Source organism: Notolepis coatsorum (genome assembly GCF_963971535.1).
Source record: "Notolepis coatsorum genome assembly, chromosome: 14".
NCBI lineage: Eukaryota > Metazoa > Chordata > Actinopteri > Aulopiformes > Paralepididae > Notolepis > Notolepis coatsorum.
In genome coordinates this window covers 20051109-20066451 of record NC_140178.1, presented here as the reverse complement: position 1 = coordinate 20066451, position 15343 = coordinate 20051109, and the positions used below count along the sequence as shown (strand labels likewise).

The 15343-nt window shown below is 42.6% G+C and overlaps 1 protein-coding gene across 3 annotated transcripts in view; it reads right to left on the bottom strand.

Annotated features, from left to right (window-relative positions):
- Positions 1–353: 353 nt before the first annotated feature.
- Positions 354–15343, bottom strand: part of naa60 (N-alpha-acetyltransferase 60, NatF catalytic subunit) — a 28391-nt gene continuing 13401 nt past the window's right edge. The window contains exons 4-8 of one of the 3 annotated variants that reach the window (XR_014620511.1): positions 10611–10707; positions 9158–9392; positions 8561–8724; positions 2930–4454; positions 354–2454 (exon numbers count right to left, since the gene is read on the bottom strand). Coding sequence is in view for 2 of the 3 variants with exons in the window: in XM_084329795.1 (XP_084185921.1) it covers positions 8568–8724; positions 9158–9392; positions 10611–10707 (489 nt within the window). In the remaining variant the exon portion in view is untranslated. Of the gene's footprint in view, positions 4455–8560; positions 8725–9157; positions 9393–10610; positions 10708–15343 lie in introns of all 3 variants that reach the window. The other 2 variants (XM_084329795.1, XM_084329794.1) reach the window with 2 other exon arrangements.

Below are 15343 nucleotides of genomic sequence, written 5' to 3'. Positions count from 1 at the left end.
CCTCCACCTCCAACCCCTCGAGGCCTCTTTTCTTCATCCTATGGGTCACCTGGGAGCCGACCGTGGAGAACCCAGAGCGACCCCCGTGGAAGGTGGGGCGAGAGGCTTCTTAGTGCCCCAGAGTGAGCTACGCCTTCAGAGAAGCCTGGGCGGTGGGGGAGCAGAGCCGAAAGTGACGAGGGTCAAAAGCTTTTCCGGTGATTCATACACAGGCCTGCGTTGATATCACTGAACTCGTTGTCCGTAGACGTGGGTTGTACAGGGGTTCTGTGGTTTTTGGTACGCACATAGTTTATTTTCCAATTAACTTCTTTGTTTTATTATTATTTTATTCTTTTTACACCAGTCAGTCAGTCAAATCGATTCCTATTCCTTTATTCGTTAAAAACATCTTGTACATCTTGTAGACAAAGCTCCGCTTCCATCTCCAAACCATCACGCCTTTTGGGGAGAAACTCCGGAGGTTTATAGGCGAAGGTAACCGAGGTCATCGGACGTCACGCGGTCTCACCCAGATCGTCCCGGGAGACCTCCGTGTCACCGCGCCGCACGCACGTCCCGAAACCTTATCGATTACAAACAGTAAAAGGGTCTATAATCACTTAGTCGTTAAATAATCATTTTTCTATAGCTGCTGTCCACATTGGAATTCTTTAATTTCTACTAGAAGGGTGGATCGTGTTCACAAAGAAAAGAAACAAAAAGAAAAAAAAACAAAGGGTAACTCCTCTCAAATCCAAACACAATCTTAAATTGTCTATGATGGAGGGTACAAATCAATCAATTACAAGTTTCCCTTATAATAAAATAAGGGAAAAAAAGAGAAAGGAATGACAGCGATGTCAAAAGAAATCTTCAGTATACAAAGAACAGCTCTTCCCCATTATTGACTTAAAAAGAAAAGACGCCTTTGGGGGGGGGGGGGGGGCAGAAATGTATGCAAAACAACCCAGGGAAACAAGCTTATTGAAATCAAAAACCATTGGCTCAAAAAAGAAGAAAAAAATCCATTCTAATTCCCGTTGACGGGACATAATATCCAATCTTTCGTATTTACACTAATTGCATGTGCGTTTGTCCTGGGGTCACGATGGGCTACATGGGAGATGTAACCGTAGTAGAAGTCGTGCTTTTGACACGCTTTCTGCACACCGCTGCTCCGTCACACTGTAGCAAGACAGCCGCGTGGGAAACTTCTACAAGCGGCTATAAAGATGGAGACGGTGGAGCGTGGAACGCACATGACGGCGGGAAGATCCACAACCCGTGTAGCCGCGTCGATTTAGACTTCTCGTCTCTCCCGACTGGATTTCGCTAAAGTTCGTAGCCGTGGCTCACCGCTCCGTGCGCTTCTCAAAAGCCTTTTCATGGCTGCGTTTACACTTTTAACCCGGACCGGCTGTGCAATCTCACGCGTGAAAATGCCATTTTCAAGAACTTTCCAACATTTTAACGCCGATGTCGTAATGGCTACCGGCCGTATAAAGGTGTCGAGTTCTAGAATCCCAAGGTCGAAATTCTGAGAAAAGGTACAGCTAGAAGAGTTTAACCAATGGAAACCAGAATGCGCTCCTTTCATTATTACTAGATCAGATTGTATTTATAAAAAAACTAAAGAAAAAAAAGAGGTTAATGGTCACATTTGTTTCTTGTTAGTATGTAATTCCATCCTACTTGGCTGAGGTTCAAAGCAGTACATTACTGTAATACACAGAACGGACCAGGGGTTCTCAAGAGCGCTCCTAGCCTCGTCTAGTCCTCTGTTCCTCTTACTGACTTTTTGTGAAAGTCTTGAAAAGATTTTTTGGGGAAAACAATCCCCGGTCAACAGGTTTGTGTGCAGACAAGACTGACACCAGATCAGCAATATGCTGACTGCAAAAACCCAGTATGTTTACTGGCGCATGAAACAAGACTGACACCAGATCAGCAATATGCTGACTGCAAAATCCCAGTACGTTTACTGGCGCACGAAAAACCCACTTCCCCCCTTGAGGAACCTTCTGCTTCGATACTACATTCGTTACTTCTCGGATTCAGCCCCACATCATCCTCCCTCTCTTGAGAGACGAGTACCTTAACTGGGGTCAGACCCCCGAAGCCCGTTTTTCTTTTTAAGATTCCTTCAGACGAAACGGCTCTGCATGTCTTTTTCTTTTAAAAATCCTTCATGAGGCACAAGGCAAAATATCGAATGTGATTAGTAGACGACGTGTTCACTGGAGGACCTGGCCTCTGTGGGAGACGTGTTCTCAGGGTGCAGGGTCCCCCGGGAGGAACTACCGTACAGCATGTATAAACAGGGACCGCACTCTGGGAGGGGGGGGGGGGGGGGGGGGGTTGACACAGTCGAAGACGACGAGGACAGTCGCGAGCGCATCGCCTCTGCTTCTTCACAGCCGCTGAATGTATGGCTACCGTCGCTTTCATTCGTCTTGACCATGCGGCATGAATCTAGAAAGATTGAAATACATTTTCCTGAGTGCAGTCCACAAACATTGAATATGCATTGTAAAAAAGAAAATAATAATAATAATAATAATTAAATAAGAGTAAAAAAAAAAGAAGAAAAAAAAGAAAAAACATGGACATCAACATCCCCTCCCCCGTCATCTTTGGAGACAAACGTTTCATGCAGAACACGAACGATTGAAATCCACCAGTGTGGCACCTTGTGGTTTTAGGCTAGAATGATATGGGACTCAATAAAATCCAGGCATCCCACCCCTACCTCAAACCTAACCATAACCTCATTAGACCCCGCCCCTGCCTCAAACCTAACCATAACCTCATTAGACCCCGCCCCTGCCTCAAACCTAACCATAACCTCATTAGACCCCGTCCCTGCCTCAAACCTAACCATAACCTCATCAGACCCCGCGCCCGCCAACCTGATGACACACGAGATGCCCAGTTTTGAGTGAATCACCAGAATGATATGGCGAGGAGGAACAAGACGGAGGCAGTTCAGCTCCGGGGGGGTCCGTCTCCCAGGGGTCCAGTTAAAAGTGTCTCATACTGCTGCACGACGACGCATCCTGCTCTGGTTATTTTAGAGTCTAGGTGACGGGGGCCTTTTTGAGCTCCAGCCCTCTAGAAACCACTGTAAGACATTAGAATTAAAATCATGACATATAAAAAAAAAAGGGGGAAAACAAGGCTTTGATTTATAAAAACCCTCATACCGGGCTTGACTCATTGACACATTCTCGCTCACTCTCAAATGAAAGCCCACACACACACACACGCATGCATGCATTCATGCACGCACACACGCACACGGACACACCCACGCACGCACAGTGTATGAATCTCATGGTGGGAGCATCTCTATCCCCTTCTTCGCATCTCTTCTCGATTATAAACAGACATAAAAATCTATTCTGGGCCACATTAAAAAAAAAAAAAAAAAAACAGCTGTTCCTCTACGTTAGCAGCATTAACATTACAGGCATGGAGCACACAGCCTTAGGGCTTAGGGTCAAGGGTCAACTGACCTATCTCGAGCCCCGCCCTCTTTCCCGGATCCTCCAGTCACAACCGTCGCCTCCCTCGGACAAACTTCTGTTTGCGTCAACTTTGTTTTGTCAGAGGGAAGTGGTTGATCCAAGGGTTTTTAGAAAGATAGGTCCGTTAGTTACCATTCACGTCCGTTCAACTCAGGGGTCAAAACAACTCTTCCTCCATGATAGGGGTCATGGGGTCGTACGGGGTCATGGAAATCCTGGAAATATCATGGACTTTGAAAATGTAGATTTTCAGGCCTGAAGAAGTCAAGGTTTCTTTTCCTCTTTAAAATAGTCATACGTTATACGGCCATTACACGCAGCCAACGTCTTTGGGGCAATGCAGACGGAATCCTGCGTTTTCCTGGGTTTTCCTGTAGTAGCACTACAGTGTCATCTGCAAATTCTAACACCCGCCGATGACAATATTGCCCAACTACATTGCCTCAAGGAAGTTGCCGATGTTGCCCTTGTATTCATCAATTTATAATCCCCCCTAGTATGATCCTATTAGAACTATTCCATTCACAGATCAAATCTTTCGAGGATCAACTTCCTCCTGAATCGGAACGAAACGGACGGGAACCGACTCCGACCCTGGTGGACAATTCATCTATACAGAGAGAGAGGGCCAACTACTAACAGCATAGAATATACATATATATGTATTTATATATTAAGCTTATATATGTCATATACAAATAGTTTATATGGTCTCTGTGACAGTGGTGAACAGGTAGGTAGACAGAAAGATAGGCAAGGTTCAAACCCCCAGTCTCTTTAGGGTTCCGTGGTTCTGTGTGTGTATATATGTATGTGTGTGTGTGTGTGTGTGTGTGTGTGTGTGTGTGTGTGTGTGTGTGTGTGTGTGTGTGTGTGTGTGTGTGTGTGTGTGTGTGTCCTGGTGCGTACAGGGAAGACTCCGATGAGGAACAAAAGAGGGCACTCCTGAAAGAGACAGAGAAAGAGAGAGACTTAGCTATTCACTCAATAATAAATAGGGCAGACAGAAGGGCCACAGCGACACAGACGTGTACTTAAAACGTACACACATACACGTGCATTCTTCACACACTTCATCCCTCAAAAGCAAATAATTCATAGGGGAAACCCCATATGTGGATAAAGCGTAACCCGCCCCCCGTCTCCTCACAGACACACAGACACACAGACACACACAGACACACACACACACACACACACACACACACACACACACACACACACACACACACACACACACACACACACACACACACAGGTACATTATTATATGGTGTCACACACCCCGTTTACACTAGTCATTCAGATGGCAGTGTTTGCGGGTGGGAAGCCGGTGGGGGTATGAGTCCTGGTCGTTGCGAATACCGACTCCTACCGGTCGGTCGGTCCGGGCGCCAGGTTCTGTGCCACGCTGTCAGGTGAAAAGAAGCGGCTGGCAACTCCACACCTATCGGATGGAGGCATGTGATAGACTACACCCTCCCCAGACCAACAGTAGGGCAGCATGTGGTAGGGGTGTGGACATTTCTTGATTCTAAGATGCATCGCGATGCGGATGTGGACGATTCTGCATCGATGCAGAACATAATCTATTATTATAGCCTACTAACGTTGATGTGTGACTTTAGGCACATAGCGCACATTTACGCATAAAACGTAGAACAATTTGCGCAAAATTGCTGTGGTGAAAAATGGTTAGTAAAAGTTAGACGTACGTAGTACCTACTTACTGATCACAGGAGTCTTCGATAACGTTTGGATGCTAATCCATTTTGTGAATCCATTTGTTGAAACAACATCTTTGTTGACAGACGGCTCCTGCTATCTAACGTTAGCAAGCTAAGCATGCATAGCGTGACCTGTGTAACGTTAATTAACTTGTGTTCTGCTGGGAAAGACTGTTCATCACTGCATACAACTTGGTTTAATCCAAACGTCCATTCAGAAACGTTGTATTATGTTATGAAATAAGACATTGGGTGATATCTGTGAATATTCCTATGCCTTGGTCTGTGTTCAGCTGACACTGTTGACACGCCCACAACGAAAGCTAGTGCTCCGGTCATGCATCCACTCAACTCATAGAAAATACAGTATCAGGCTATTCTAAAAGTATTGATACTAATAAAATGAGTATTGAACCGTTTTTAACAGCTGGGTATCGAGATACCTTTCTAGTATCATGTGTATCATGCAACACTAGTAAATACATTTATTTTGACATTCTGATTTAAGAACTTTCTAAATAAAAGTTTATGTATCTGACTGCTTGTATTAATTGATGAAAAAGTAGCCATGTGCAGTAATACAGATTATAAAATGGAGGATGTAATATATTATTGAGCTGCATAGAGATGCATCGAGATGCATCGTAGAATCTAATCGAATCGTGGACAGCTGAATCGTAATCTAATCGTGAGGCCAGTGAAGACAGCTCTAGCATGTGGTAGACTACACACTCCCCAGACCAACAGTAAGGCAGCATGTGGTAGTCTACATCCTCCCCAGACTAACAGTAGGGCAGCATGTGGTAGTCTACACCCTCCCCAGACTGACAAAGGGGCAGCATGTGGTGGTCTACACTAGGGCTGCATGATTCTTGCTAAAATGTGAATCATGATTTTTCTCCCTAAGAATTGAGATCACGATTCTCTCACAAGTCACAAGATTATCTTTTCAATAAAAAAAATTATTGCACTAACATATATGAAAGTGCTTGACTTATACGGTACACCACGCACATGCATCGCGGCACTTTGCTGTCGTCTGTCAGCTCAGGGCTGCATTTTTCGCCGATCATCCAATACACCATTCGAAAGTAGAATTTGCCGCCTTTCGATCGCCACCACACTCAACCAATTGCGTGCTCCGGGTCTCGAGTTACAAGACGATATATCCGGCGAGGGTCATTTGACAAGCGCTCCATCAAATAACCACTTCCGGTTCTGACTGGACCTGAACTGACCAATCACCGCTGATGGCGAAAATGATTGATCACCAACGAGCCAACGAGCGTCCGCTCCGAAAGAGATCCCACACAGGCGGGTGAGAGTGGGGAAGGTTAACGAACAAGACCTTTGTCCCGACTATAGCGTCAGAATGTTATGAAGTGGACGGCCCTTTTGGATAATCACGCTGTATTTTTACCGGTACACACATTACAAAACCTTTCTACAAAACAAATTTTCCATGGGATTTTTATAAACTTTGGACTGAACTATAAGACTTCAGGCTATGGAACCTGTGTTTTCCAGCTCCTACCACTCATCTGGAACACAACTGGGATTGTTCCGAAGCAAATAAGTCAACACGTGAATGCATAGGGGAATAGCAGCGAGTGTTAGAGCTGCCGCGGTATTGATTATTTCCTTACCGCACAAATTTGCAAAATATTTCCTACCGCCGCGGTTTTACACAAAAAAAAAAAAAAAAAGTTTGAATGCATTTTTTTTTTTAGTAGTAGTAGTCTACTCTTTATAGCATATAGCCTGCCTCTAGTCTAAATGTCTATTTTTAGAGGATGACTTTGCAGCATGAATATTGTTTGGGATTCGGCAAGCACGCATTAGTTATTGAAAGTGAAACACGGATTCGAAGTTTCCCCTCTGGTCGTGCGCCGTTCACTCGGTGACGCGGGCAGGGGTGGTTACCCCTAACCCCCCCGACCCTTTCTTATTATTATTACTATAAAGTTACTACTTTATAATAAAGGCATTCGTTTTGTGGCATTAACATTATATAGTTATACGTTCAATAACATCAGCGTATTTACCGGACAATAGCAAGGCAAGCAATACTCTATTCATATCTCAGTTCCTTTCTTTGCTCAGAGCGTGCCGAGTTGTCCCATTCTGCGGTCTGTTAATAAAGTTTTCAATCAGACAAGTGTATAGAACGAAGGGCTTTTATTATAACATTCGTTGCAGACAGTAAAATCATTATGTCTCGTTTAGTACTCCTGAAGAGCGATGGTAGTCCACTCCGGCGGAGAGTTAAAGCTAACGTTATTAGCCGTGTTGTGATGATCTGACATTCAGGAAGTAAAAACCTAATACGCGCTTGCCGATTGGTGGTGACGCTACAACGTGTGACGCGTCTCTCTTCTGACCAATCAGTGGTCTGCAATGTTTCACGTGACTTTTCTGGTACCCAATAGGGTCGCTTGGAACCTCGATAGATGAGTAGGGTATATCTGCAGAGCCGCAAGCCCAACGAGAGGCGGGTAATTTATTATTATTATTATAAAAAACAGCGGTGACGCGGTATTCAGCCTACTCTGCGGTGGCCGTGATGTAACAGCGATACCGCGGTAATGCGGTAATCGCGGCAGCTCTAGAGAGTGTTTTAATGAAACTGATTTCATCATTTTGACGCAAATGCGAATACATCAGAATCATCGTCATTTAGAAATGAGATCGCATAGATGTATGAATCGAGATCACGATTCTTTTTACGATTAATCATGCAGCCCTAGTCTACAGCCTCCCCAGACCGACAGTAGGGTAGCGCAACGACCAGGACAAAAAAGTGTCATAACCACAGTGTCATATAGTCTGACTGTACTGTATGCCAACCACAGTGTGATATAGTCTGACTGTACTGTATGCCTACCAGTGTGATATAGTCTGACTGTACTTTATGCCTACCATAGTGTGGTATAGTCTGACTGTACTGTATGCCTACCATAGTGTGATATAGTCTGAGTCTGTACTGTATGCCAACCACAGTGTGATATAGTCTGACTGTACTGTATGCCAACCACAGTGTGATATAGTCTGACTGTACTGTATGCCTACCACAGTGTGATATAGTCTGACTGTACTGTATGCCTACCAGTGTGATATAGTCTGACTGTACTTTATGCCTACCATAGTGTGGTATAGTCTGACTGTACTATATGCCTACCAGTGTGATATAGTCTGACTGTACTTTATGCCTACCATAGTGTGGTATAGTCTGACTGTACTGTATGCCTACCATAGTGTCACATAGTCTGGCTGTACTGTATGCCTACCATAGCGTCACTTAGTCTGACTGTACTGTATGCCTACCATAGTGTCACATAGTCCGGCTGTACTGTATACCGGTCTTGGAGGCGATGTTGGACCAAGGGAGCAGGGAGCGCAGCAGGGACTGGGCCTGTCTGTAGAGCCTCTGGGGGATGGAACAGGGGCTGAGGCTGGCCAGGGCTGAACCAATGTGCTGGATGTAGTCTGTGGGACACGGAGTTAAGGAACACAGACTTTGGTACACTCTGTTATGGTACATTCTGTTATGGTGTATTCTGTTATGGTACATTCTCTTATGGTACATTCTGTTATGGTGTATTCTCTTATGGTACATTCTGTTATGGTGTATTCTCTTATGGTACATTCTGTTATGGTGTATTCTGTTATGGTACATTCTGTTATGGTACATTCTGTTGTGGTATATTCGGTTATGGTGTATTCTGTTATGGTATATTCGGTTATGGTGTATTCTGTTATGGTACATTCTGTTATGGTGTATTCTGTTATGGTGTATTCTGTTATGGTGTATTCTGTTATGGTGTATTCTGTTATGGTGTATTCTGTTATGGTGTAAGCATTATGGTACATTCGCTTATGGTGTATATCTCTCCCTCCCCCCGTTCCAGTTAAAAAGGATATAATATGGTCCACGGCGGATGCCCTCCGTTGATATAGAGCACGTAGGTGAAGCCGTCCTTCAGCACGCCTCGTATGGAGTAGTAGTAAGGGAGGTAGTGGTGCTGCCGGAAGTCCCTGTTCTCATAGAAGTGGATGGCCGTGTTGTTGGTGGTGAGGACGTGCAGGTAGATGGCCTTACAGTGATCCTGCGCTGTGGTGGAGATGTGCTCCTTCAAACTGTCCAGCAGTAGAGAGCCTGGAGAAGGGGGGGGGGGGGGGGGGAGGAGGACAGGGGGGTGGGAGGGGGAGGGAGAGAGGGGGGGGGGGGGAGAGAAGAATGGGAGCAGAGGAGGAGAGAGTCAGTCACTGTTGGTTGAGAGGCAGTGTGGATAGATGGCCATAAAGTGGTCCTACGTTGTGGTCGAGATGTGCTCCTTCAAACATCTCCAATTAGTAGAATGCCTAGAGATGGAGGGATGGGTGATGGAGAAAGAGGAGGAGAGGAGAGAGTGAAAAGCAGACAGTGTCGTCGCTGGTGAGGAGTTGTCAGTAGATGGCCTTGCAGTGGTTTTGAGAAGAGGTGGAAATGTGCTAGTTAAAACGGTCTCTCACTAATGGAACTGGTGCCACGGAGTCACGTTAGAACTATACTAGGGCTGTCAGTTTATCGCGTTAATTATATAAATTAATTACACAGCAAATTATCGCGTTATGAAAATTTACTTTAAATATTTTTTAAGCTCATTCATTCCATAAAAACAGAATACACATTTACAGATTTTTCTTTTTTTAATATGGTCCATTTGCATGTTCTTGGTATCTGATTCTAGGGACATCTATGGATCTCAGGGAATGTATTCCCAGTGTCAGAAATACTGTGTCTGTTACTAGGCTTGAGTAAATTGTAATGACCCAAATGAGAATATCAATTAAAAAAAAAATTTATCTTTGACTGTGAATAACACCATGCTAAAATTGACCAGACCTGAAAAATCTAAGCAAATGAATAAATGGAAGATGATTAAACAGAAGGTTTTGTAGATACAGTACTAAATTCTGCCATCCAGACACATGTCATTTGAAATATGATTATCGATATATCGCCCAGCCTTAGTGTGTGTGTGTGTGTGTGTGTGTGTGTGTGTGCGTGTGTGTGTACGTGTGAGTGTGGGTGAGTATGTGTGTGTGTGTGTGTGTGTGTGTGTGTGTGTGTGTGTATATATGCGAGTGTGAATGTGTGTGTGTGTGTGTGTGTGCGTGTGTGCGTGGGGGGGGGGTGTATATGTGTGTGTGTGTGTGTGTGTGTGCGTGTGTGTGTGTGGGGGGGGGGTGTATATGTGTGTGCGTGTGTGTGTGTATATGTGTGTATGTATGTGTGTGTGTGTGCGTGTGAGTGTGGGTGTGTGTGAGTGAGGGTGTGTGTGTGTGTGTGTGTGTGTGTGTGTGTGTGTGTGTGTGTGTGTGTGTGTCATACCTATGCCGTGTTTCCTGAAATCCTTCACCACTCCCAGGCTGAGGATATAGGCCACCTGAGTGTCCACTGGGAAACTAGAGGCCAGGATGTCTCCATCCTGACAGAGAGAGAGAGAGATACGCTTTCATCCAAAGCCTCTTACAGACTGTGAACAACAAGTCAGCAGGAGGGGAACATCTGTGGCAGCTAGGGGTGTAACAATGCATCGATTCTAATGTGACTGACGATTCAACTGCATCGATTTGAAAATGTTAGAATCGATTATAATAGAAATTAATCGAAATAAAAAAAGATATTTTTTTGTTTTGTTTTGTTTTGTTTTTATTGACCTATAGTCCAGTCCATTCATGCTGAGTGAATCAGTTCCCCCAGCCACATTTGTGTATTCAACATTTTTGGGGGAATTAACTGATAGAAAATTAATAGAAAATTAATCGAAAATTAATCGAATCGTGGTCAAATGAAGAGATTTCATGATGCATTGAATCGTTGCCTGAATAATCGTAATCGAAATTAATCGTTGCGAGGTCGCATCGTTACACCCCTAGTGGCAGCTAACGGTCAGTGGCATTGTTCGTCAAATAGTAACAAGCTTAGAGTGTTACACTCTGAGTGCATAGTAGTATAGACATATTAGCATAGTAGGTAGTAGTATAAGTATAGTAGCATAGTTGCAGAGTACATAGTAGTATATACATATGATCATAGTAGGTATAAGTATAGTAGTAGAGTACATAGTAGTATAGACGTAGTAGTATAGACATATTAGCATAGTAGGTAGTAGTATAAGTATAGTAGTAGAGTACATAGTAGTTAGGGATGGGACCGAATATTCGAAAATTCGAATAGTCGTTTCTGTTATTAACACAATCCCGCCCGACCACGGAGATCTCCGTGTTTCAATTCCACCCGTTGTGGACAGAAGCACGGATATATCCGTGGCAAGTTGTTTTGGCTTTTATTCCATTTTAATAACCTATTCAAGGTCGCCGAGCTGCACTGCAGATGTACCCTACTCTTTGAATTCGAGAAGGTGCAATACCGGCCAGATCCTCTTAGGGGCGCTATCGCGATAATAGAGTGTTCCCTGTGGCAGAAGTTGTCTTTTTTTTATTTTTAGATCTCTAATGTAGTTTTCTACTCATCTGAAGCGATAGCTATTGTCTGTTCCACGGAATACCTTTTGGAGCGCGGATTTCACTATGCAATAAGGGGATTTATCATCAGCCAATGGACATATCGATCTACCAGATGGCGATCAATAACGGGGAAATGCTCTGGGGGATCCAACCGGCTCATGGTAAGATCTTTTTCACGTAAAGTACAACCCGATCGGGCATTGTTTTGATAGCCATCCAGGCGATCGGCCTATGTGGCTACTTAGACGAACGCGGTTATTGGTAATCAATAATAAGAAACGACGTCCCCCGCCCCCCCCCCCCCCCTTTCATGCATACATGCTTGAGGATCGTGCCGATCATATGCAGTTTGAGTTTTAACTGTAGCATCAGTATAACGGAAATGCCATTGGATATAATGTTGGTAGCTATTAGCCCTATATCTAGCCTTCCAGGAAATATACTAGACCAAATCCCGTATAACGCTTATATTCACGGCGCTATAAAATGAGAACGTATTGATGAAAAAAAATTCTTTAAGCCATTTTGAAGGGACGGTTTATGGACTCAATTGACAATGAGAATAGACAGATACTATAAAGTATAGATTTAGCTCTACAAACAGCTATGTTGTCACTTCCTGTTTGACTTGTATATACTAGGGTCACTTACCCTTCATGCTTCATGCAAGCCATTCTGAAGAAGGTGTGTTCACACCAAAACGTCATGATTACAGGCTGCCAATAAATTTGGAAAAACCTGGAGTGCGTGCCTGGACATTGTTTCCCTATTTTTATGTATGATATCAGAGGTTACAGCACCCAGTGTCAAGTCTAGTGAGGTGAGCGCGTTCTACTACTTTTTTTACGCTCTACAAACAGCCCCACGTCTGTTTACATTTGCCGGTCCTCTAGAGATTTATTACTCATCCCAATGGCCCCGAATGTGTTAAGATTAGAGCTGGGCCGTTAACGGCGTTAACATGCTGCGTTAACGCTATACTAGTATCGCGCGATAATATAATTAACGCATTAATCTAAAAAAATTTTTTTTTTTTTTTTTACATTTATTTACCCAGGGTAGGTTCGCTGAGCACAGATGTTCTTTTCCATTCACACCTGGGAGCTGCCCAGTACAACCACAGTTGACACCATTGGCCACTGAGCAACTCCACTGGAGCAGTTGATTCAAGCCATGTCACATAGTTCAAGTTTGAAATGATTCTTTCTGTTTTGCTCCTGAGAGTGTGCTAGATACTGTACTGTACTGGTAATATTATGTATTTGTGTTAACTTCTGAATAAAACAACTTATTAAACACAAGTACATCTTATTGAACATTATTTTGATATTTCATTACCAATTATCATAGCAAAACAGCTTTTTCAAACAGTCTGTAATGCATTTTGGAAACGGGAGATGGGCTCATGGTGTAATGGGCCACCTGGCCTGAGAAACATAAGGAGGAAAGAAAAAGTAAGGACTTACTTCTGGTCATTATTCGGGTAGAACACACATATTTTGAATGCCTTCGGCAGGTTTTTTTTTTTTTTTTTTTTTAGCCATTTTAATCTAGATTAATCTAGATTAAATCCAGGATTGCAGATAGATTAATCTAGATTAAAAAAAATGTATCTATGCCCACCTCTAGTTAAGATCGATTTCATTTTTTTACAATAGAATATTCGTTTTGTAAAAAAAAAAATTATAATTTCTTATATATATATATATATAAAATGCTTTTTTTTTTTTTAAGCAAACACTTATTTAATTCCTTTTTATATTTAGAGGCAGCCTAATTTGCATAGCCTAATTGATCAAAAAGATGCACATGCTACTGTTTGTTTGTTTATTAAAGCCGGTTGATAGGTCAATGCCAATGTTATTATTGGCTACGATGGTGAATGGTGTCATTTTGATTTATTGTCAGTCAGCTGGGGAAAAAAAGAAAAAAAAGTATATACATTTTTGTATACATTTTGGGGGGGGGGGGATATTCAAATATTCGATATTATGAAACACAAATTTTCGAATAGCACTTTTGCTAGAAAGTCCCATCCCTAATAGTAGTATAGACATATTAGCATAGTAGATAGTAGTATAGGTATAGTAGTAGAGTACATAGTAGTACATATTAGCATAGTAGATTGTAGTATATAAGTATAGTAGCATAGTAGTAGAGTACATAGTAGTATAGAGACATATTAGTAGACATATTAGCAGTAGTAGGTACTAGGTAGTAGTATAGGTATAGTAGCAGAGTACATAGTAGTATAGACAATAGACATATTAGCATAGTAGGTAGTAGTATACGTACAGTAGCATAGTAGTAGAGTACATAGTAGTATAGACATATGTTGAGTATCTCACGTTTGCTATTAAGTAAAAACTATTTTCAACTGACGATAACACCAAGTCCACTCAGACTACACCATATTATAATGTGTCTCCTCTGTCTGGTTGGTATTGTCCTATATCAACATGGGGCTGGGCGATAAAACGATAAAGATAATTATCGCAATATATTTTAATAATCGATAATAAAAATAATATTGATAATAAAAAAATACAAATATTTTGTATAGGGAGGTGTAGTGGTTACGTCATGTTCGTTTTTTCCTGTTCCACCCTCTGTTCCACTTAATGTATTTCCCCATTGACCATTTCTAAATCGGCGTTTTAGATAAATAAAGCATTAACGTTGGCATGGTGTACCTTTCTGTGTGCGTATTTATCCACAATCTATAGCTCAACATGAAAATATTTGCAATTAACACTTTGAGTGCCAGCCACGGCATAATTTGTTATTTCATGCCAACCATTGAGTGCCAGAAACGCGATGCCGTTTTTTTTAATCGTTTTTTTTTTATTAGCGATTTCCATTCATATTTCATCAATCTAGCCTCACGTTACCACTGGCACTCTCTCTGAGCTCGAATTGGGAAAATACCGCCCCCTATCGTCTCTCCGGATGGTACTGCACCCCATTGGATTAGACTGAATGAAACGCATGGGGAAAAAAGAGTCCGGATTCCACATTTTACTTGTCAGGCAAGTAACCGGAGACGATCCCAGTCATTGCCCACCATCAGAACAGCGTGGAATATATGTTTCCAGTACCCAGCATTGGATCAATAAACGCGATCGATATTTGGAATGGCAATCAGGAATTGGAATAATATTTTTGGAGAACATCTGATCTGAGGTAAGGAATCTATTTTACCAGTATTGGGATAATCAGAGCTGTTTTCACCTATATATCAACGTGTCCCATATGTGTGTGTGTGGCTGTGAGTGTGTATAGCTGATCAGGAAATAAGATAATCGATTTTTCAGCCCGCTTCTATAGCGTGCATAAGTACACTGTACACATATACTATCGATAATCTAGCGTTTATTTGAAAACGATTCCTAAATAGGCCGAAAAATGACCACGTTTGTGTATTACAGTAAAGCGCGATTCCTGCAGATTTTTTTTTTTTTAGCGTTTCAAAAAACGAGCGTTTTTCAAAATGGAATAAAACTGAAATAAACTGATTAAAAAACAATCCGTTTCGACAATGTTGACTGCAAACAAGTCATTGATAAGCGACGGTCGTATTAGACACATAGCCAT